Source organism: Hemibagrus wyckioides, linkage group LG06, assembly GCF_019097595.1.
Source record: "Hemibagrus wyckioides isolate EC202008001 linkage group LG06, SWU_Hwy_1.0, whole genome shotgun sequence".
In the NCBI taxonomy this organism is placed as follows: domain Eukaryota; kingdom Metazoa; phylum Chordata; class Actinopteri; order Siluriformes; family Bagridae; genus Hemibagrus; species Hemibagrus wyckioides.
In genome coordinates this window covers 43,395,023-43,417,522 of record NC_080715.1, presented here as the reverse complement: position 1 = coordinate 43,417,522, position 22,500 = coordinate 43,395,023, and the positions used below count along the sequence as shown (strand labels likewise).

Here is a 22,500-nt window from a genome sequence, read left to right as displayed (position 1 = left end):
TCTGTTTGGTCAGGAGGTGACTGGTCTTCTGTAAAGTAATCAAGAGTGTTTGCAAGTGTGTGACTGTGTGCGTGATTGTGTGTGTGTGCTCTCTGTAATACAGCATGATGTTCGTGCGTCATCCTGAACTTTCATCTCTCTTCCCCTCCAGTCTGATAAATGAGATTAATGTAGCCTCGTGGTGTGTGGCGTTACCGTGGAGAAGCTCTCACACTCTGCAGTGACCTCATGCTCATTAGCAACTGAAAGACACACACACACCCGGTTGTGTTTGAATGTTAATCACTGAAGTCCTTTCATTTAATTTTTATAACATTCTCAGGTCATTTGTTGTAACGTGTGTGTAGGAGATGGACAGTTTTGTTCAGGAGTTTGTGGCTGTGGTCAGGAAGTTGCCGGTGTGTATCAGCGCTCTTCAGGACTTCTCTAAACTCTCCGTTCCTACCGAGTATGAACCTCTAGCTGTTTTCTGTTCCACCAATCAGGCGCGACTCCAGCATCTTCGCAGGTAACATCACCTTACACTACTTCTGCTGTGCAGGTTTAGAAGTTAACATTTATGATGAACCGTGTGTGTGTAGAGATCTGGGTCTGGACGCCTTGTTTAGGAGGTGTGAGTGTGTGCTGGAGAAGTTCCGTTATCCTGAGAGGGATCCGTGTTACCAGGCCATGGTGGGAACTGTGCTGTTCACACACACTGCTTTGGAGATGCTGCAGAACTATGACAGGTACACACACACACACACACACACACACACACACACACACACCACACAGAGTACTGGTTTTGTGTAATGTCTGTGTAGCTCAATACAAAAGACTAATAACGGTACAGCGCCTCGGTCACACATGCAGGCTGTCTGAGACTATTGTTCAATTACGTGTGTGTTGGAGCTCATTTCCTGCCCACACACAGTGTATTGATATGCTAATGTCGCCAGTGAAAGCTGTGCAATATTCACGAGTGACACAGATAGGAGTGTCTCATTTCTGAATGTGAGTTAAACTCTGCACTCTCTCTCTCTCTTTCCCTCGGTCTTTCTTGCTTCCTCCCCCTCTCTTTCTTTTTCCCTCTCTCTCTTCTCTCTTTCTTTCTCATTTTCTTCTCTCTCTCTCTCTCACTTTCACTTTCTCCCTCTTTTCTCTCTCTTTCCCTCTGTCTTTCTTGCTTCCTCTCCCCTCTACCCCCCCCCACTTTGTCCTTTTCTTCTCTCTCTGTGTGTGTGTGTGTGTGTGTGTATAGAATCAAAGCAGCAGTGGAGAAAGTGGAGTTGCTGTGGAGACGTGTTTTCTCCAGCGCTCTCCTCCGACTCCAGGTCCTCCAGCTTCAGAGAGACGCAGACCAGGTCACACACTTCAGAAGTGTAGCTCTGTGTAACCTGCTGGTCATCATGTCCAGTTACTGAAAGAAACTTTTTGTGTTTGAAAAACAGAACTTTGTATTCCTCTTATTTAGATTTGTCTAGAAGAAAGATGGAGTATTGTGTGAAGCAGAAGTTGAACAACAATAAGTCTGTAGTTCATCAGTCGTGTGTGTGTCTGTCTCAGGTTGTGTGTGAGATGGAGTGCCTTGTGCAGAAGATGCAGTCATACACACCTGAGGCACTCCGAGATTCCAACACTGCTGAAACTCTACAGCTGGAGTTCAACACATCTGTGTACACACATGCTGTGGTAAATAAGAGGAGGACTTCTACATGCTTGGATTAATGTGATGTTCCTGTGAGATGATGATGATGATGATGATGATGATGAAACCTTAAATCATCAAATGGAGAGACTGGGTTTGGCGGGAGGAATGGAAAGGGAGAGACACAAATGTCTGGAAGAGATCATTAAAGTTGGTCATCTCTCCCTCTTGTGTGCTGTGTGTGTTAGATGCTGGTGCGTCGTGCTGAGGATGTGTTAAACACTGTACCGGAGACTGTGGTCAGACAGAATCAGGAAGGATACGAGTGGATAAATGATCTGGAGAGACGGACAAACCAGCTCAGAGCAGTCATGGAGGTTCAGAACAGGAACCTGAACAGCATCTGCACCTTCCATCAGTGCTACCATAAAGTACATTTTATTTATTGTTTGTTTGTGTTGCTTGTGTGTGTGTGTGTGTGTGTGTGTGTGTGTGTACAATCAAGTCCAAACATGAGGTCATCATTAGGCTAGGCTTCTGTTAAGAAGGTCAAGAGACATGCACTAAAGAGTGGAGGTGGGGATTAGTGAAGGTAGGCTAGTGGTGAGCTGGGACTGGGAAAGGAGAGAGATGTTGAGATTGCAGATGGGATGATCAGGGCTGGGATTGTGAGAGGCGCAGATTAAGGATGGGAAGAATGTGGGAAGCAGGGGTTTGTCTGAGACTGGAGGGACTGGAGAAGGAGGGATGGTAGAGAACAGGGATCATGGGCAGAAGGTTGGTGGAAGGTGGAGACCAGAGTAGGGATTGTGGGAGGCAGGGATTAGGAATGGGAAGATGGTGGGAAGCAGGGGTTGGTGCCTGGGACTGGAGGCATGGTGGGGAACAGGGATCAAGGGCAGAAGGTTGGTGGGAGGTGGAAATACAGTAGGGAAGGGACCAGAGAAACAGGGCTGGCAGGTGGACATCAGAGAGTGGTGGGCCTGGAGCCGGAGCGCATGTGGTAGGCAGGAGGTAAGGGTGGTTGGGGTGGTTGATGGCAGGGAATTGGGATTGAAGTGAGTTAGAAGGTGGTAGGAATGGTAGAAGCAGCGGGGTAGACTGGAGTGATGGTCAGGGTTGGGTAATTGAAGGAAAGGATGGGCATGAATGGAAGTGGTCATGAATGGATGTACAATGTATAGAAGAGCTAGACACGCAAGTGCAGTTGAACAATGTGAGAGAGGATGATGGATAGAATAGAGAGATGGCTGGATGAATGTAGAAACAACCTGAAGTAGCTTCTCAGTCACAATCTACCATGTGTTGCATTAATGTCTGCATTTGTCCTCAGATCCAGCGGTGGTACAGTGTGGCAGTGTGTGAGCGCTTCCTACAGGATTTGCTGTGGAGAACTTGCCCCAACAAATATGACAAGGAGGAAAAACTCCTCTCACACAAGCAGACCAAAGTCTTCTCTGTGATCGAGGACTTTCTCAGGTTGCATCCTCCTCCTGATGTGGGTGAGCTAAAGCAGCTGGCACAGCTGGCTAATCTCGTACCTGATGCACACCTGGAGAATGCAGGAAAGCAGCTTACAAAGAGGTGACCCTTTTGAGCAAGTAAGATGTGGAAGGCTGTTGTACATTCTGTTTAAAACTTTGTTTTGTTTTGCAGGTGTTCAACTTTGCGCAAGTTGTTGATCTCTCCCGGTTCTGTGAAATTTTCTGACCTCCAGATGGCCATGCAGTGGCAGTATGAGTATCTAAAGGGGAAGACCGTGGATTCACCCTCTGACTTCCATACTCAGAGAAACATGTGTGATCAGAATGTCTATAGAGATTCTGACTTCTTTCCTGTAAATGCCAATGTTTTGACAAGACATCATGGTGCAAATTATCAGTCTGGAACAAAGCCACCATCCCTCAGCTCCTTTGATTCTGGGTTTGATGGAGCAGGAAGTGGTCACCTTGAAACAGGAGGTGGAAAGACATGCCAGGATGAGGCACCCAGATCAAAATCTCCTCTTCTCCATGTTAATGAGAAGAATGCTTCCAGCTCATCTGAGGGTCTTGTGGAGGAGAAGTCTCTTAGAGCCCCAAGTATCCACATCATTCCAAATGTAAGTGGAGACACTGTAAACTTTGAGATCACTGTGAAACGTTCAGCCACGCTTCCCAAAAACCCCTGGCTGAGTCTTCCTGTAGATGATCTGGAGAACTGCTACACTGTGATCATCTCTCCCACCCAGCAAAGGGAGACTAGGAGCTGTGATCAGTTAACACAGACTACAGATACAAGTATGTGTGATCTTCAGAATCAGAGTACAGAGTGGAGCCCCATCGGCAACGTCCTCTCGAGTACAATTACAGATGGAGCTGAAACATCAGAGGCCATGCCCACGCTCCTGTGGGACTCGTATGATCTGCATGAATCGGATAGCGTGTTACTTGGCGAGCCCGATTTTGAGTGGGAAATAAAAGAGCAGCAAGAGCTCAGAGCTGTGGAGGAAATGCTGAGCCGAACAGCTGGAATCCTGCAAGAAGAGGAAAGTGTTCTTGCTCAAGAGGAGATCTTGGATGTTCTACTGGAAGCAGACAGTCCATACAGATTGTGGCCTTCATGGAGCAAAGCTTGCGAATTTACACAGATGACCTCCAGTGACTTGGCTGAAGCAGGTGTGATTGGATTGGAGGATGATCTCATCTCCCTTAATTTTGGAACGGATGATGTCTTTTCTCAGAAACATCCAAGTGGTGTTGCTACACCTCCATCAGAAGCAGGCTCTGACCCACTCTTTCTTCTTGAAACAGGAAACGGAGGTCCTGATAGATCAGAGCTTTTGAAGGAGATCGAAAATCTGAAGGCCTTGGAGGAAAAGATTGTTGAGGAGAACCTGAAAATCAGTGAGCTGCGTTCATCCGAATCGAAGGAAACAATGATTTCCCCGAGCCTCAGTGAGAACCGGAAGAGGTTTCTTGAGAAACTGGAACAAGAGAAAAAGGAAGTGGAAGAGATGGAGAGAAACCTGAGCATGGAGATGAAGAAAAGCAAGCCAAAGTGTCTGAGCAAGGGTCGTAAAATTGTAAGGTGTTCCGTAATGGGAAAAGGTTCAGTGTTGAGGGAGGATGATGAAGCTCTCCTGATGAGCTGCAAAAGTTCAGCACAAGTCTTCAATCATGGACAGCCATGTTTAGAGAAACCCACCAATCAGCAACCTTCAGACATAGCAGGTCATCATGTTCACTACGAAGGTTCATATCCAGAAGCATCAATCGATTCCAAATGTTTGAATGTAACTGCAGATTCTTCATCTACTGACTCCATGAACATTAGTTTAAATTTTGAGGATCAGCAGAATATTGATTCTCCTGCATCATCCTTATTAGTTGCTGTACCTTCTGTCATAGCAGGTGATGTTCTCAGATGTGATATTGAGACAAAAATGACAGACTTGGTATCTTCAGTCCTAAATCTTTCTAATGCTGAAGGTCCTGATATTGGAGAATCAAAAACACTGTTAGATCCTCACGATAGCAAAGAAGAAAAGTACTTGGAACCTTCAGAAATCTTGGAATCAACTGAACGGTGTAACACAGATCTCAAGGAGGAAACTTTAATGTCAGAGGTAGTATCATCTACTGCATTCGATCCTGGTGGTCCATCACCCCTTCCTCAAAGTTCTAAACTGAAAATATGGATAAGCACAGATTTTGAAGAAAATGCATCCGATGCTGTAAATCAGACTGCTGTTTCCACATCTTCAGCATCGTCTGTTGATTCAATACCAGTAGAGTGCAAGATTCCATGTAGAACATCATCAGTGGAGCTCAAACACCACAATACCAACAATAACAACCTTCACACTCTGGATCTCAGAGTTGGTGTAGAGAATGTGCCTGAAGAACCTGAAGATCAGAAACCAGAGACATGGTGTGAAAGTCTGGTCTCCAGGAATCAATCACCTCTGCTCGAAACATCCGAAACTTGTGGGGCAACGGAGAACAATGAGGTGAAAGTTCGAGTACATCTTGTTGACAGCGCTGTAACGAGACACGTCTGCAGATCTCCGGTTCTGCAACTTCACATCTGCACTAGAGAGGTTTGAATCCATGGTCTACTTTTATGATCTGCTCAGTATTTATAGTTCTGGAGGATGAGAGCCGGGGCAGAACATGTGGTAGATCCCATCTTCTTTATGTGGGTCTATTACATACACACTGTGGGTTGCTACGGCAACATCAGTAAACATGCTTAGATTTGTTAGATTTGGATTTAGGAGTTAGAGTAAAGAAACTAACCCACTAATTAGCATTAACCAGGCTCAGCTAAGGAACAACTAACCTTAAGTAAGTAATTTAAATGAGGTTCTTTCCACCTCCATATGTTAGGACGTACATGTCTCCAGGTCATCTTCAGGGTCTTGTGAGCGATTGTTGTTCACGCTCAGTGTTGCGTTTCTGCTGTGTGGTGGTGTTGTAGATGAGTGATTTTCAGACCCCTGTGGTGTTGGACACCGGGTCCAGTTTGGTGAAAGCTGGATTTGCTGACCAGGATCTGCCCACCACCATCTTCCCCACCGCTGTTGGTCGTCCCAAGTACATGGTAATGTCATTCAGCCTGCTGAAATGGAATGTACTTCTATCTTAAAATGTATAGTTTTAAGAATCTGTTGACCGTGTAGGAGGTGATGAGCGGCAGTGTGGAGCGTGATGTGTATGTGGGACATGACGCCCAGCACATGAGGGGCGTGTTAACACTTCATTACCCAATGAGGAACGGTGTTGTGTCCGACTGGGATCAGATGGAGATGGTGAGTTTTTAGCAAGAAGCAGAATTCTGCTAGTAAACCTAAAACACCAGGTCTTACAGATGTTTTTTTTTTCTTTGTGTGTGTGTAGATCTGGAGTCATGCATTTGAGCAGTTGCGGGTGTGTAGTGAGGATCACCCTGTATTGCTGACTGAGGGAGTAGTGAGCGTACGTGAGAACCGCCAGCATTCTATCCAGCTCATGTTTGAGTCCTTTAATGTTCCACTTGCATACATGGCACTGCAGCCGGTACTGGCGCTGTACGCAACTGGCCGGACCACCGGTACACACACACACACACACACACACACACACCTGGAGTGATGGTGCTGTTTAGAAACTTGAAGACACTAACATGTTTTTTGTGTGTAGGCTTGGTGTTTGACTCTGGAGATGGTGTGAGTCACAGCGTCCCTGTGTTTGATGGTTACTGTCTACCTCATGCTGTTCAGCGTTTTAATCTAGCAGGAAATGACATCACACTGCACCTTAAACAGGTACGAACCCTGCCTCCTTCCCATCGCTGATTAGTGACTGTTGCTTTGTGTCCTTTACCTTGCTTATCACTATAGTACTACCGGTGGTCACAATTCCATGAGGTGACCACAACGTTAATGACCCAAATTCTGCTAATGCTAGCTGTACCATTTGATTTGGTGTGTGTGTGTGTGTGTGTCTCAGCTGTTGATGGAGCAGGGTGTGTGCATGCGGACGTCTGCTGAGATGGAGATTGTGCGTGAGATTAAGGAAAAATGCTGCTTCGTAGCTCTAAACTATGAGGCGGAGCTTGGTGGAGGAGGCAGAGCCGGCGCTCAGATGCATTACACTCTACCTGACGGACATGTCATCTCCTTGACGATGGAACGGTTTAGGTAAGTGCTCAGTGTGTGAGATAAAGCACTTGATTATAGTGTTGAGGTTGCAGGTGTTTGTTTACTTGTTTATTTGAAATGTTCAGAGCGCCGGAGATCCTGTTCAGGCCAGAGCTGATCGGTCAGGATTATTATGGGATGCACGAGAGCATTTTCAGATCTGTTCTTCGGTCGGACGTTGACCTGCGCAGGGATCTGGTGGGAAATATTGTCCTTTCAGGTACAAGAAAAACTTCTGAAGTGCTTAAAAATCTATTCCTGCTCATGTATTTATAAAAATGTAATAAATAAAATTTTTGATCAGAAGTTAGAATGTCCTGAGATAGATTCTGTCTCAAATGGAGACATCGTCTCAGTGCCATCTGTCTACGTGTCTCTGAAGGTGGTAACACGCTGCTGGCTGGACTTCCTGAACGTCTGCAGCATGAGATCAGCGGTTTGGCCCCTGTAGGTTTGGGTGAAAGGGTAAAGGTCACGAGTTCTCCAGATCGAGATTTCTCCGTGTGGAGAGGAGGAGCTGTACTTGCCAACATGCCATCCTTCTCCTCAGCCTGGATCAGCCAGGAGGAGTACGAGGAATTCGGACCCCAGATCGTCTTCAGGAAGTGTTTCTAAACCGATCTACAGGAACCGCTTCAGAGCTTTTAGAAAAGCGTTCTGAAGTGGTTCAGACGCTGGTTGTTTTAAATGTGAGGAATTTTGCTTCAGATGGTCTTCTGGATGGAGACATCTCACTCCCTCACTGTGAGAAACCTGTAAAGAGGTCAGCTTTTTCCTGAAGGGTTTTACTTTCCTCTCCAGACGAGTCTGGAGGGGGAGTCTGTGAGGTCCACCGTCATGCTGGGAGCAGGTTCCTCCAGCCGGCTGTGTAGAGTGTAGACCTTCTTCAGGATGTTCCTGAGCTCCCTTTCTGGACGAACTTTACGGTTCTCTTCGGGAAGTTCCTCTGAGGTGTTTACACCCCACATCTTCAGGAATTGAGCATTGTTGCTGAATGATCAGTTGATCATGGTGCCAAATTTGGGTGGAAATGAAGGCGAGGAAAAATTCTTCTAAAGTGATTTTTTTATATATATATATATATATATATATATATATATATATATATATATATATATATATATTATAATTTTTTTTTTCTTTGTATGTTGGCGTTCCACAATAAATGTTAACGTTCGTTAAATATATAAATATATATATTTTATAGTAAGTAATGACGGTTGTTGAGAGATGAAGTATATTTCTGTGAATGTCAGGTAAAGCTGTAAACGTTTACATGTTATGGTGCTTTAAATGTGGATTTGGGTGATGACTGCACTGAGGATGAGCTGGAGATGAGATGAAGATGAGCTGAGCTGCACAACAGATCAACCTGATCATGTGAAACATTTTACTCATCGTTTGACGTGAAATTTTGTCTTGGTGTCTTATATTTACTCGTCTGTGTGAGATTGTGGTTGCTGTACAGATAAATACAAACTGGATTTGTTGTGTTTTTTGGTAAAGCTGTGTGCTGGTCACATGATGCTCTGTATGTTGCAGTTGTCAGCTTTTGGATCATTTTATCCTCATTTTTCCATTCTGATGGATGATCTTGAACTAGCTGCTTAGCTAGCGTGACTCAGATATTTTGCTCTTTGGTTTAGATTAGCACATCCCTGCTGCCCTGATCCGGTCTCCTCTGGTCTGCTGAAGTGGTTTTGGTGTTTTTTTAATTTGTGTGCTTATTTTCACTGTTGTGTGTAAATGTTCACTGGGATTTAGTGTGATGGAATTCAAAAAGGTCAGAGGTCAGAGCAGAGGTTTAAGCCTAGCTAGTCAGCTCAGTCTCCACTACAAATGTTCACGTTCTTCCCAAATCCTAACCTGGCATCACTGTGTGTTTTTATATCTGTGTTTTTAAATAATAAATATTTCAATCCTGAATAGATTTTGTGTCTCGTGTGTGTGTGTGTGTGTGTGTGTTACAGTCTTAATTATATAGAGAGAATTAATGAACCAATCAGAACTCTGTAGTCTGCAGAACCTCTGATTAACGGTGTTTATCTTTGCAACAAACAAAGTTAGCATACGAGCAAGATTAGCACTGAATGCTAACTATTTTCTTACACACTCGATCCGGAGTGGAAACGCGGGTTTTGTTCCGCGCATGCGCGAGACTGCTGCCAACAACACATTATACCGTTATATTATGTAGTAGTATTATGGCAGCAAGGCCGCGCATGCGCAGTACAAACCGTGTTTCCCATACGGATCGAGTACTGACGTGTATGACTCTAACCACCCCCTCGGTGCATTATGGGTAATATACACAAGTCGTATTAACCCTTAAACGTCTGCACTGTGTATTTAGGACAGAACCCTAAAACTAATCATGAATTTTGGACACAGCCGAGTGTTTGGACCGAGAGTGGTATAATGGAGCCCTCTGCTGGAGGAACAGGGGCATCGCAGCTTACTTGTATATCTGGGAATATTATTCTAGAAAATATTCGTGTTAGTAAATAAACACTGCATGAAAAGACGGGGGAAGGGATGTGACTTCTACACCTAGTATTATTCAGTCGGTGCACAATAAAAGCCTGATTATTGCCTAAAGTTTTTAAACATTTGGTTTCGGTGCGATTCGAGAGAGGAAAAAAAGAGGAAAGCGTGAGCACTTTAATGAGGGTCTTTATTTTTAGGCTGGAAGAAAAAATAAAATACCATATATACTGGGATTAAAATGAATTAAATGACACACAGCTTCTACATTTCCCTTTGGGATGAATAAAGTGTCTATCTATCTATCTACATAGTAAAAGTATCCCGTGTGAACAGGGCTTTTATTTTGTCGCCCTTGCCCATGTGTTGGTGTTGTTTCCGGTTTTTCCCCAGGGCGAGCAGGTCCACGTGTGTTGAGCTGTGGTCGTGTAAAGGTGTACAAAATGACGCAGTCCGGCAGTGTGGTGTGAGTCTCTCTCATTTATTTATTTATTTGTTGTTGGTTGTTTGTCTGTCGCTCTGATTTGCGCAGTGAGGGGTTTAAAACACGGTGTCGTGTGACCAGTTGTAGCTAAAGGCTAAAGCTAATGGAACTCAAGCAGTTGATGAAGATGAGAGAGAGAGACAGAGAGAGAGAGAAAGTTGTTGAAGAGGAGGAGGAGTGAATCTCCTTTATCTTTATGGGGTGTTTTGTTGTTTTTCCCTCCACAGGAAGCCGAAGACGAAGCGCTCCAAGCGTTTCCTGCAGAACAGAGAACCCAAAGCGACGGAGAACTGCAAGAACACCATGATCATGAAGGGAGGGAACACGAGCCAGAGCGTCACCCAGGCCCTCAAAGACATCGTAAGAGCCTGAGCACTCAGTCTAGTGCACTACATTCACATTAGACCCCCTGTGTGCACTAGGTAGGGCATAGGGAGCTCTGGGTCCTCTCAGTGGGGGTATGGTGTGTTTTACACTGGGTAGGGGGCAAAAACTTTCTTTTACACCCGGTGTAGTGCACTAGATGTTTGCTAGAAGTAGCAATTCTATCTAGTGTACTAGGTAGGGTCCAAAGAACAGTAGTGATTCTAATACTGCACTAGATATGGTACAAAGTAGCGATTCTATATAGTGCACTATGTAGGGCACGTGTATAGGGAGCTCTGGGTCTTGTTATAGTGGGGGTATGGTGTTTTACACTAGGTAGGGGGCAGAAACTTTCTTTTACGCCCTGTGTAGTGCACTAGATAGGGTGCACTGTTGTAAATAGAGATTCTGTTAGTGCACTAACAACTAGGCTTCCTGTGTGGAGTGGAGTGCACTAAGTAGGGCACATGTATAGGGAGCTCTGGGTCCTGTTATAGTGGATGTATAGTGTTTTATAAGAATAATAGTGATCCTGTTAGTGCACTAGATAGGGTGCACGAACCTAGTAAGTAATTTACTCCATTATGTAGTGCACCTGTATTGACCGTAGGGAGTGGAATAGAAACATACATCTAGTGCACTAGATAGACCTCCTGTGTGGAGCGGAGTGCACTAGATAGTGCACATGACTCTTTCTGATCTGACCTGACGTGTGTGTTGTATTTTCAGTACGCGTTAAAGAAACCCAACGCCGTTCTGTATAAGAAGTGAGTCTTATGTTACACATCACACCAGAGCTTTACTGCTTTATGTCGACGTGTTTCAGTGTGTAAACCTGTGTGTGTGTGTGTAGGAAGAACATCATGAGGCCGTTTGAAGACTCCACGTCACTGGTGAGTCTTTATAGTTAAGGAGTAGCTTCTCCTCCATAAACACACTGCTACACGGTCATGTGATTGCTTACACGCCCCTTAACCACGCCCTCTTTCCCGACAGGAATTCTTCTCCAAGAAGTCCGACTGCTCGCTGTTCCTCTTCGGCTCTCACAACAAGAAACGGCCCAATAACCTGATATTCGGTACGGAGCCCAGACTAGTGCACTGTGTAGGGTGTAGGGGAGAAGGATTTCGTACCCTAGGTACTGCACTTGGCTTGTAACCTACAGGACGTGTGCATCCTTCTGCAGTAGTGCACTGGGAACCGATGTGGTGATGTCATGTGATCATGTTCATCTGATTGGTTTGTGGCTTTAAGCTCCGCCCTCATTCATTCACGTGTGTGTGTTGTGCAGGTCGATTGTTTGATTTCCACGTGTTGGACATGTTCGAGCTCGGCATTGAGAAGTTCACATCGCTCAAAGAGGTCAAGGTGAGTTTTACACACACACACAGAGTGACGCTGCCTTGAATGTCTGTGAGTTCCATTGTGTGTTACACTGCAGATAAAACTGTATACTGAACAGGATGTACTGTGTGTGTGGGGTACAGAACAGTAAGTGTGCAGAGGGGACGAAACCCATGTTGGTGTTTGCAGGTGAACTGTTTGAGACGGATAAAGAGTACATACGCCTCAGGAGTGTCCTAACAGGTATATCTCTCTCTCTCTCACACTCACACACACTCACACACACACACACACACACGGGTAACCCTGAATGAAAACGGAACCCTCTGCGTTTCTGTAGATTTTTTCCGAGGTCCGTCCGTTTCAGCTGTGCGTCTCGCCGGTCTGGATCACGTTCTCCACTTCACCGCTCTCGAGGGGAGAGTTTACTTGCGCAGCTATAGGTGTGTTATCATGTGACAGGCCACGCCCCCTACACTGAGACCGAGGATGTATTAGATGTATCTTTATTCTTCTCTGTGTGTGTGTGTGTGTGTCAGGGTGCTGTTGAAGAAGTCGGGCTGTCGGACGCCGAGGATCGAGTTGGAGGAGATTGGTCCATCCATAGACCTGGTGGTGAGGAGGACTCACCTGGCTTCAGATGACCTGTACAGGACAGCACTCAGACAACCTAAAGGAGTCAAGGTGAGTGGACTGAACACATGTGAGAGACTGTGACACACTCTGATCACACACACACACACACACACACAGGTGTAGGAGTTGAACATGTTCTTGCTCACACCTGTAAGCTCCGCCCCATCTGACACTGTTTTGTTTAATCTGCGTGTGTCGTGATAGACATCAAACTTAGAAGGAAGAACTAAGACGAAACTTTAAGCCTGTATCCCGTTATTATCTGAGTCATTAATCCTGTATCATTTATTTATTTGTTCTTTTGCAGCCCAAGAAGAAGAAGAACGTCTCCCACGACGCCTTCGGTACCAAATACGGCCGCCTGCACATGCAGAAACAGGACCTCAGCAAACTGCAGACGAGGAAGATGAAGGGACTGAGGAAGAGGAAAGGAGACGTCGCCGCGGAGACCGGAGAGACGACATCACCCAAGAAATCCAAAGCTCAAGAATAAAGGCGTTTCTATGACGATAAAGGACATTAACTTTTGTTTGTTTGTTTTTTTTAAATAAAAGCTTCTCTGATGTGTAGAGTCGAAGCTGACTCCACACATCACCTCTGGAGCACATCTGTACGACATGTTGGACACGTTTTGCAGTGATTGGTGGTGTTTATTGGGTTCTGGTGATCCGCACCTCGCTCTTTGACGGCAGCAATTAAACCGATGAGTTTAATGTCCACTGTTCTGCTCTGTCCTGCATTTCATTATTTTCACCACTAGATGGCAGAAGAATGAAACAGTTTGGTTCACATGAGCACTCAGTAGTTCAACATACTCACAAGTCTTAGTTTTATCTTTAAGATTCTTTTATTGTCTCTATACTGAGTACATAATATTAATAAAAATAAACATACACATACTGAGATACACTATATTGCCAAAAGTTGTGGAGGAACTTGACTGTCCTGCAGTCTAGAAGCACATTTGTGAGGTCAGGCACTGATGTTGGACGAGAAGGTCTGGCTCACAGTCTCCACTCTCAAAGGTGTTCTATGGGGTTGAGGTCAGGACTCTGTGCAGGCCAGTCAAGTTCCTCCACACCAAACTCACTCATCCATGTCTTTATGGACCTTGATTTGGTCACTGGTGTGCAGTCATGTTGGAACAGGAAGGGGTCATCCCCAAACTGTTCCCACAAAAAGCATGAAATTGTCCAAAACGTCTTGGTATGAAGCTGAAGCATTACCTTTCACTGGAACTAAGGGGCCGAGCCCAACCCCTGCAAAACAACTCCATGAGGGGTGTCCAAAGACTTTTGGCAATATAGTGTTTACAGAGAATATATACTTTAGAAGTTTTGTGTGTAAAAATGGATCAGATTGTTGCCATGCTTCTGTGTGTGTGTGTGTGTGTTCACAAGCCTGGCGGAATTTAGCTCCTGTACTGTATGATACTGGGGTAGACGCTGTTCTATTGGTTGGTGAAGTGATGGACCTGATTCGGGGCAGCAGATGAAATAAGTGATGTCCAGGGTGAGAAGGGTACTTTAGGATGCTGTGTACGGTTCCTTTAAGAACAGCAGAGAGAGGCCGGTGTATTTGTGTGGCAAGTTGATCTCCCTCTGGAGGGCTTTCTTATCCATCTCAGAGACTCTGGTGTACCAGTTAGAGCAGCGATAGAAGGTTTTTCTTAAGGATCCTTAAAATGTAGGGTCACTGCTGTGCTTTTGTGACTCTGTGGTCCAGGAAAGATCCTCAGCAATGTTCATACCCAGGAATCTGAAGGCTGGGACCCTTTCCATTCAGACTCCACTGATGTGAATGTGAAGTGGTGTGTGATCCTTGGTGTGCCTTCAGAAGCCTGTGATTAGTTCTTGGGCATACAGCCTTGTGGGACACCAGTGCTGCAGTGTTATGGATGGAGGAGGTATAGGGACCTAACCTAACCATTTGGGGTCAGTAAGTTGGAGGACGAGGTTCTTCGGGTTGAGTGTTGAACGTTGAAAAAAAATGTTCTTTTATCCTCATTAGCCACATGGTCAGATCTGCACCAGAGCCTGTATCAGAGGAGGAAAACACATGAATGAGTTAAGCCTCAGTGTGTATCAGAGCAGAGCAGACACCCGGAATACTTATCTGTGGCTTTTGTTTTTTCCTCCGCATGCCGTCGGTTTGATAATCACAGGAAACAATACTGCTGTAGGGTGAGATGGGGTCTCAACATGTTGTTGTTGTTGCAGTGTATTAGTGTGTGATACCTGTGTGAACGTCACTTTTGTTCACCTCTGGAACATCTGCTGAACCAGCAACTTGTACACTCCATCCTGCCAAAAACGACAAGAGGACATTTACACACACCTGAGTGCCTGTGGGTTAGAACCACAGCTGCATTTGTCTTCTGAATAAAAATACATATCATTGAACATTTTTTAAGCTTTACTTTAAACCTACCTACCTCAGATACCTCACTATCACGCCTGTGAAGCTTCATGAGCATATGATGTCATTCTTAACATGATTAAACATAATAGTCATGGTATCAGATGTACAGAGAGTAGTTTTTTATATTTATTTATTTATATGAACGCACGTGGCTGTTTCTTACTGCAATGGTTTGATTATATGGGATTGTATAATACCTGTTATTATTATATCCTATAGAGAGGGAAGATGCGCGCTGTCCAATCACAACGTGACGTTTATGAATATGCAAACGTGACCACGCCCACCCACCCCACCGTGTATCTATTTAAACTGTACCGCAGGCTCGCGGCGTGTCAGTGTGGAGCAGCGGTGATGACAGAGAGCGGCTTCATCACGATAAATCCCTGAATAAAGCAGCATGTCTACGATAACAAGTCCTTAAATCAGCACATTTCATCACTTCATTAAATCCTGAGCTCTGCTGTAGGAAGTGTGTGTCAGCCCTTGAGAAAGAAGAACTAAAGAAGATCTTCAGTATGACAGAGGACAATCCCGTAAAGGAGAACCACGAACCTGAGGAAACCGAGCCCACGGTACCGGCTGAGAAGCCTGAGGCGAACCATGAGGAGAAGTCTGAGGAGAACCATGAGGAGAAGTCTGAGGTGAACCATGAGGAGAAGTCTGAGGTGAACTATGAGGAGAAGCTCCTAACCGAGGAGGAGGAGAAGAAGGCAGGAGACGGAGAGAGTGAGCGGGCCATGATGGAGAAACAGCCCGAGACTGAATACCCTGAAGGCGGCTGGGGCTGGGTGGTCATGCTCGCCTCCATGTGGTGTAACGGGTCGGTTTTCGGGATCCAAAACGCTTTCGGGATCTTATTCGTGTCCCTGCTCAAGGAGTTCGGCTCCGAGAACGACGAGGACCTGCGCTTCAGGACAGGTACTACCTCACTATACACCGGAAACGTCCTGTTTGATAATAAAGTGCTTTAAACATGTGTGTCACGTTAAACACATGCTCGGAGGAGCTCGAGCGCGCGTGGAACAAAGTTCGCGCCAGATGGCCGGCCGGCCGCACGCGCGTGCGCCAGCCGAGACACACCCGTTATAATCACGTACACGCGCTACTTTCCCGTTTATTAAGCTGTTTTTACATGTTGAATCGGCTGTTATAACGTGATTTTAAGCAGTGAAGCAGCAGGGAAAAAACGCTGTGCTGTTCGGAGAAGGGCTCGCGCGTGTGGCGCGTGCTCAGCACACTTCTCTCCACGAGAGCTTTCTTTCTTCTTTCATCAGCTTTTTTTTCATCCATCCATCCTCATGAATACAGCCTACAATCTTTACTTGTGACATTTGTTTTAAAAATCAATATCCGTGTTAAAGTTCACTCCACTGATCATTGTCTTTCTTTAGTTTGTCAACATATCTACCTGTGGACTTTTAAAGCGGAAGTGACGTCACCGAGCCCGTGGGTGGTGGTGTGGAAACAGAAAGAAAGAGAGAGAGAGGTTTTAATCAGAAGTGAATCTGTCCGTCTGAAGCAGTTTGTTTATAACGCGTTTATTACACCGGAATAGTCTGGTAGAAGGACAGTGTAGTGAACAGCGGCGTTATAAACTGTTACATCTTCTATTACATGTTAATAACATGTAATAACATAACATAGCTGTTTATTATAATCAGGTCGTGAGAGATTTCCATCAATCTCATCCTCAAACCCGGAGCTAATTTTTTTTTTGTACACCAAAGTAGAAATTTGCATATCTTACCTCTTCATATTTGTGGGCGGGGCTTACGATATTCTCACATGGTTCCATCAGATATCAGTGTGTCACTGTAGAGAGTTCAGAGATCAGATAAACAAGATTAATCTGATTTATTGCTCATGCATTAGTGTTTAAGATTCACACACACACACACGTTAACTCCCGTCACTAGGCTTAAACACACTGTTCGGATGTGTGTGTGTGTGTCGAAGGTGTCGTCATGCGTTATGTTGGCAAAGAAAGAGGAAAATGTCCATATGATAAAACCTGCTGACACACACACACACTCAGTAGGTGTGTTTACATTCTTGTACAAATTCAAGCTTTTAATCATGTGTCGGTATGTGCCGAGTTCACACACACACACACACACACACACTGTGCAAGTCATGATAAGGTATTCGAAAGTAATGTGAAGTGAAGATTGCATCAGTGACTGGTCTGTCCAGCTGTCTTCACTCACACACACACACACACACACACACACACACACACACAGAGTAATTCAATCTTCATCCGAAGTCTATCTCTGAGCTGTGACGAGGAAGGAGGCGCTCAAATTAGCAAAACTGACTTTAGCTTATCCTTTTCTCTCTCTCTCTCTCTCTCTCTCTCTCTCTCTCTCTCTCTCACACACACACACACACACACACTTCGGAAGCGTGATCTCTGACCTGTGTGAACTTTGCCCTTCAAGGAGATAAAAGATTGGTGAGCACTTTATGAGGGCTGATGGTCAGGTGCGAGCTCCAGCAGAGCGCCGGCTTTGTGTTCAATCTCTCAGTGAGGTGTAAATCCCGTGTAATTGAGTCGGAAGCAACGTTTATTTGGGGCTGAAAAGACTCAGAGAGGGGATTAATGAGGCAGCACAGGCTAATCTCACAGCAGGGGGGCAGATTGGGGGGGGGTACATTTTGAGACAGAAAGGGAATGTATGTTTGAGGTAGAAGCCTAGAAAAGGTTGATTTAGGTGTTAGGAGCAATACATGGCGGTACTGAGGGGGCAGATTTGGGCAGAGCTAACTCATTACACAGTGTGAGGGTAGATTTGGGGGAAAAAAAGGTACTTGCTTTGTGCATTAGAAATAGCCTTTATTTGTCACATACAGCACAGTGAAATTCTTTCTTCACATATTCCATCCTTGGAGGTTTGGGTCAGAGCACAGGGTCAGCCATGATACAGTGCCCCTTGAGCAGAGAGGGTTAAGGGCTTTGCTCAAGGGCCCAACAGTGGCAACTTGGCGGTGCGAACCCCCAATCTTCTGGTCAATGACCTAGAACCTTAACCACTTGAGCCACCACGACCCTAATTATTAATTAGCATAATTAATGATATGAACGGTCACTGTGATGCTTCGCTTGAGATGAGAGGCTTCACTGTACATCTAATTCTTTTATACCCTTCCCCTGTTCTATATATTTCCACAGTGAGAAAAATGATGTCTTTAAGAGTGTGTAAACTTTTAGATTTAGTGTATGGAGACAGGAAAGGGGTAAATGTAAGGGTCAATTTGGGGACCAAATAAAAGGAGGCAGATTTAGGGAAATCTAAACTGTTTTAATATACTTTCAACAGTGTGTGTGTGTGTGTGTGTGTGTAGCCATTTTCCACAGGAAAACCATGCTGTTGTCAAGGCCGCATGTCACTGTATCTTGTTTACATAATCAAAACCAGGTTTCCTTTCTCGACATGCATGCACAAGGGCCTCCGTGATGTTTTCCGGCAGTTTCTTCATCCTGAGACACAAAAATAAAGCCATTATTTACAGGTTAACTGACGTGTTTTAAACACGGGAGGAGAACATAGACATGTGGCCTGCAGCATCACAGATGTTGAGTTATTCATTAACACTGTGTTTGATCTTAGAAGTTCCCGTTCAGGTGAAGGTCACTGAATGGTGGGAGATACACACACACACACATATACACACACACACACGCACACACACGCTCGCACGCACACATATCACCCCATGTTCAGTAGGAAGAGACAGCGTAATACTGGCCACATGTTTTGTGAGGTCACTAGAAGAAACCAATCAGACTTACGCCTAAAGGGGGTGGAACAACTGTAACAGTTCTCATGTGTGCCCAAATAAACTGAGGTGAATTCAGCTGGTCTGTTTGTGTAGACAGCATACATGCTCCTACATATCCCATAATGTTGAGTATAGAGAGAGAGAGTATTGTGAGTATAGAGAGAGAGTATTGTGAGTATAGAGAGAGAGAGTATTGTGAGTATAGAGAGAGTATTGTGAGTATAGAGAGAGTATTGTGAGTATAGAGAGAGAGAGTATTGTGAGTATAGAGAGAGTATTGTGAGTATAGAGAGAGTATTGTGAGTATAGAGAGAGAGAGTATTGAGTATAGAGAGAGTATTGTGAGTATAGAGAGAGTATTGTGAGTATAGAAAGAGTATTGTGAGTATAGAGAGAGAGAGTATTGTGAGTATAGAGAGAGAGTATTGTGAGTATAGAGAGAGAGAGTATTGTGAGTATAGAGAGAGTATTGTGAGTATAGAGAGAGTATTGTGAGTATAGAGAGAGAGTATTGTGAGTATAGAGAGAGAGTATTGTGAGTATAGAGAGAGAGTATTGTGAGTATAGAGAGAGAGAGTATTGTGAGTATAGAGAGAGTATTGTGAGTATAGAAAGAGTATTGTGAGTATAGAGAGAGAGAGTATTGTGAGTATAGAGAGAGTATTGTGAGTATAGAGAGAGTATTGTGAGTATAGAGAGAGTATTGTGAGTATAGAGAGAGAGTATTGTGAGTATAGAGAGAGAGTATTGTGAGTATAGAGAGAGTATTGTGAGTATAGAGAGAGAGTATTGTGAGTATAGAGAGAGTATTGTGAGTATAGAGAGAGTATTGTGAGTATAGAGAGAGAGTATTGTGAGTATAGAGAGAGTATTGTGAGTATAGAGAGAGTATTGTGAGTATAGAGAGAGAGTATTGTGAGTATAGAGAGAGAGTATTGTGAGTATAGAGAGAGTATTGTGAGTATAGAGAGAGAGAGTATTGTGAGTATAGAGAGAGTATTGTGAGTATAGAGAGAGAGAGTATTGTGAGTATAGAGAGAGTATTGTGAGTATAGAGAGAGTATTGTGAGTATAGAGAGAGAGAGTATTGTGAGTATAGAGAGAGAGAGTATTGTGAGTATAGAGAGAGTATTGTGAGTATAGAGAGAGTATTGTGAGTATAGAGAGAGTATTGTGAGTATAGACAGAGTATTGTGAGTATAGAGAGAGTATTGTGAGTATAGAGAGAGAGTATTGTGAGTATAGAGAGAGAGTATTGTGAGTATAGAGAGAGTATTGTGAGTATAGACAGAGTATTGTGAGTATAGAGAGAGTATTGTGAGTATAGAGAGAGTATTGTGAGTATAGAGAGAGTATTGTGAGTATAGAGAGAGTATTGTGAGTATAGAGAGAGTATTGTGAGTATAGAGAGAGAGTATTGTGAGTATAGAGAGAGAGTATTGTGAGTATAGAGAGAGTATTGTGAGTATAGAGAGAGTATTGTGAGTATAGAGAGAGAGTATTGTGAGTATAGAGAGAGTATTGTGAGTATAGAGAGAGAGTATTGTGAGTATAGAGAGAGTATTGTGAGTATAGAGAGAGAGAGTATTGTGAGTATAGAGAGAGTATTGTGAGTATAGACAGAGTATTGTGAGTATAGAGAGAGTATTGTGAGTATAGAGAGAGTATTGTGAGTATAGAGAGAGTATTGTGAGTATAGAGAGAGTATTGTGAGTATAGAGAGAGTATTGTGAGTATAGAGAGAGTATTGTGAGTATAGAGAGAGAGTATTGTGAGTATAGAGAGAGAGTATTGTGAGTATAGAGAGAGTATTGTGAGTATAGAGAGAGTATTGTGAGTATAGAGAGAGAGTATTGTGAGTATAGAGAGAGTATTGTGAGTATAGAGAGAGTATTGTGAGTATAGAGAGAGAGTATTGTGAGTATAGAGAGAGTATTGTGAGTATAGAGAGAGTATTGTGAGTATAGAGAGAGTATTGTGAGTATAGAGAGAGTATTGTGAGTATAGAGAGAGTATTGTGAGTATAGAGAGAGTATTGTGAGTATAGAGAGAGTATTGTGAGTATAGAGAGAGAGTATTGTGAGTATAGAGAGAGTATTGTGAGTATAGAGAGAGTATTGTGAGTATAGAGAGAGTATTGTGAGTATAGAGAGAGTATTGTGAGTATAGAGAGAGTATTGTGAGTATAGAGAGAGTATTGTGGGTATAGAGAGAGTATTGTGAGTATAGAGAGAGTATTGTGAGTATAGAGAGAGTATTGTGAGTATAGAGAGAGTATTGTGAGTATAGACAGAGTATTGTGAGTATAGAGAGAGTATTGTGAGTATAGAGAGAGTATTGTGAGTATAGAGAGAGTATTGTGAGTATAGAGAGAGTATTGTGAGTATAGAGAGAGAGTATTGTGAGTATAGAGAGAGAGTATTGTGAGTATAGAGAGAGTATTGTGAGTATAGAGAGAGTATTGTGAGTATAGAGAGAGAGTATTGTGAGTATAGAGAGAGTATTGTGAGTATAGAGAGAGTATTGTGAGTATAGAGAGAGAGTATTGTGGTGTTTTAGTATTGTGTCTCTGTATAAATCCATGAAACCATGTGGCGCTACAGTAACTTGATTCTCTCACCTGGATGGTCTCAGTTACAACAGCCTCCTTCCACACACACACACACACACACAGTGAGGATGTGTTCCTCCCACTCTGCTCACTGTAATGGCCTCGTCTGCATTAGCACTGCAGTGAGTCAGCAGATCAGAGTCAGAGCACTCTACCTTCTGCCCTGAGGAGACCGGAACACCAGTGCGGGACATTTCTGGAATTTTCTATCGCTTGTTAATAAATACACACACACACACACACCAAAAATCAAGTGTGTGTGTCTGCATATGTTTGGTGTGGAATGGAGCCAGCTGTTGGTGCAGTCAGGTGTGAAAATCTGGTGTTCTTTCATGTTCTGTTCCTGATGATCTCCCAGAGGTTTACTTCTGCTTTCACAACACTGTGCTCCATCCTTCCTCAGCAGCAGGACTCTGAGTTAAACTTCTGTACTGATTAATTTCTCACAAAATCATCTAAACACCAGATCATTACATCACTACTGCAGCCTCTCCTCCTCCTCCTCCTCCTTACTCAGTGTCTCAGCTCTATCCCTCTATCTTTGCTCTGCAGACCCTGATCTCCAGGGGTCTGCAGTCAGGTCTTCAGTGAGTGAGGCCTAGAGTGAGACTGCTCCAAAATGGAGCTTCAACTGCTGGAAGTATCTATCTATCTATCTATCTATCTATCTATCTATCTATCTATCTATCTATCTATCTATCTATCTATCTATCTATCTATCTATCTATCAGTCTGTTGTCTGTCTATCTATCTATCTATCTATCTATCTATCTATCTATCTATCTATCTATCTATCTATCTATCTATCTGTCTGTCTGTATGTGTCTGTCTATCTATCTATCTATCTATCTATCTATCTATCTATCTATCTATCTATCTATCTATCTATCTGTCTGTCTGTCTGTCTGTATGTGTCTGTCTGTCTGTCTGTCTATCTATCTATCTATCTATCTATCTATCTATCTATCTATCTATCTATCTATCTATCTATCTATCTATCAGTCTGTTGTTTGTCTATCTATCTATCTATCTATCTATCTATCTATCTATCTATCTATCTATCTATCTATCTATCT

At 43.8% G+C, this 22,500-nt stretch overlaps 3 protein-coding genes across 3 annotated transcripts in view; all 3 read left to right on the top strand.

The window, feature by feature from the left end:
* The window catches only part of LOC131354367 (uncharacterized), a 15,013-nt gene extending 6,640 nt beyond the window's left edge, over nt 1–8,373 (top strand). The window contains exons 7-20 of the mRNA XM_058391928.1: nt 348–508; nt 582–728; nt 1,244–1,346; nt 1,549–1,674; nt 1,879–2,061; nt 2,964–3,214; nt 3,287–5,711; nt 6,092–6,214; nt 6,294–6,422; nt 6,511–6,703; nt 6,793–6,917; nt 7,102–7,292; nt 7,379–7,512; nt 7,675–8,373. Of these exons, the coding sequence (XP_058247911.1) occupies nt 348–508; nt 582–728; nt 1,244–1,346; nt 1,549–1,674; nt 1,879–2,061; nt 2,964–3,214; nt 3,287–5,711; nt 6,092–6,214; nt 6,294–6,422; nt 6,511–6,703; nt 6,793–6,917; nt 7,102–7,292; nt 7,379–7,512; nt 7,675–7,907 (4,524 nt within the window). The 3' untranslated portion in view covers nt 7,908–8,373. The remainder of the gene's footprint in view (nt 1–347; nt 509–581; nt 729–1,243; nt 1,347–1,548; nt 1,675–1,878; nt 2,062–2,963; nt 3,215–3,286; nt 5,712–6,091; nt 6,215–6,293; nt 6,423–6,510; nt 6,704–6,792; nt 6,918–7,101; nt 7,293–7,378; nt 7,513–7,674) is intronic.
* A 1,742-nt stretch (nt 8,374–10,115) lies between these two features.
* rpf2 (ribosome production factor 2 homolog) lies at nt 10,116–13,323 on the top strand. Its single transcript, XM_058391946.1, has 10 exons — nt 10,116–10,242; nt 10,488–10,620; nt 11,356–11,393; nt 11,480–11,519; nt 11,623–11,704; nt 11,918–11,994; nt 12,114–12,213; nt 12,311–12,413; nt 12,510–12,654; nt 12,914–13,323. The coding sequence occupies exons 1-10, from the start codon at nt 10,220–10,222 to the stop codon at nt 13,097–13,099; spliced, it is 927 nt and encodes a 308-aa protein (XP_058247929.1). The 5' UTR covers nt 10,116–10,219; the 3' UTR covers nt 13,100–13,323.
* Nucleotides 13,324–15,348: 2,025 nt separating this feature from the next.
* Nucleotides 15,349–22,500, top strand: part of slc16a10 (solute carrier family 16 member 10) — a 23,096-nt gene continuing 15,944 nt past the window's right edge. Inside the window, exon 1 of the mRNA XM_058391940.1 lies at nt 15,349–15,948. Within this exon, the coding sequence (XP_058247923.1) occupies nt 15,546–15,948 (403 nt within the window). The 5' untranslated portion in view covers nt 15,349–15,545. The remainder of the gene's footprint in view (nt 15,949–22,500) is intronic.

Bases quoted from the DNA above. Each gene is read 5' to 3' on its own strand.
- rpf2 (XM_058391946.1), top strand. From the start codon at position 10,220: ATGACGCAGTCCGGCAGTGTGGT. The intron at 10,243-10,487 runs GTGAGTCTCTCT...TTCCCTCCACAG, and splicing joins ACGCAGTCCGGCAGTGTGGT to GAAGCCGAAGACGAAGCGCT. The intron at 11,705-11,917 runs GTACGGAGCCCA...TGTGTTGTGCAG, and splicing joins GCCCAATAACCTGATATTCG to GTCGATTGTTTGATTTCCAC.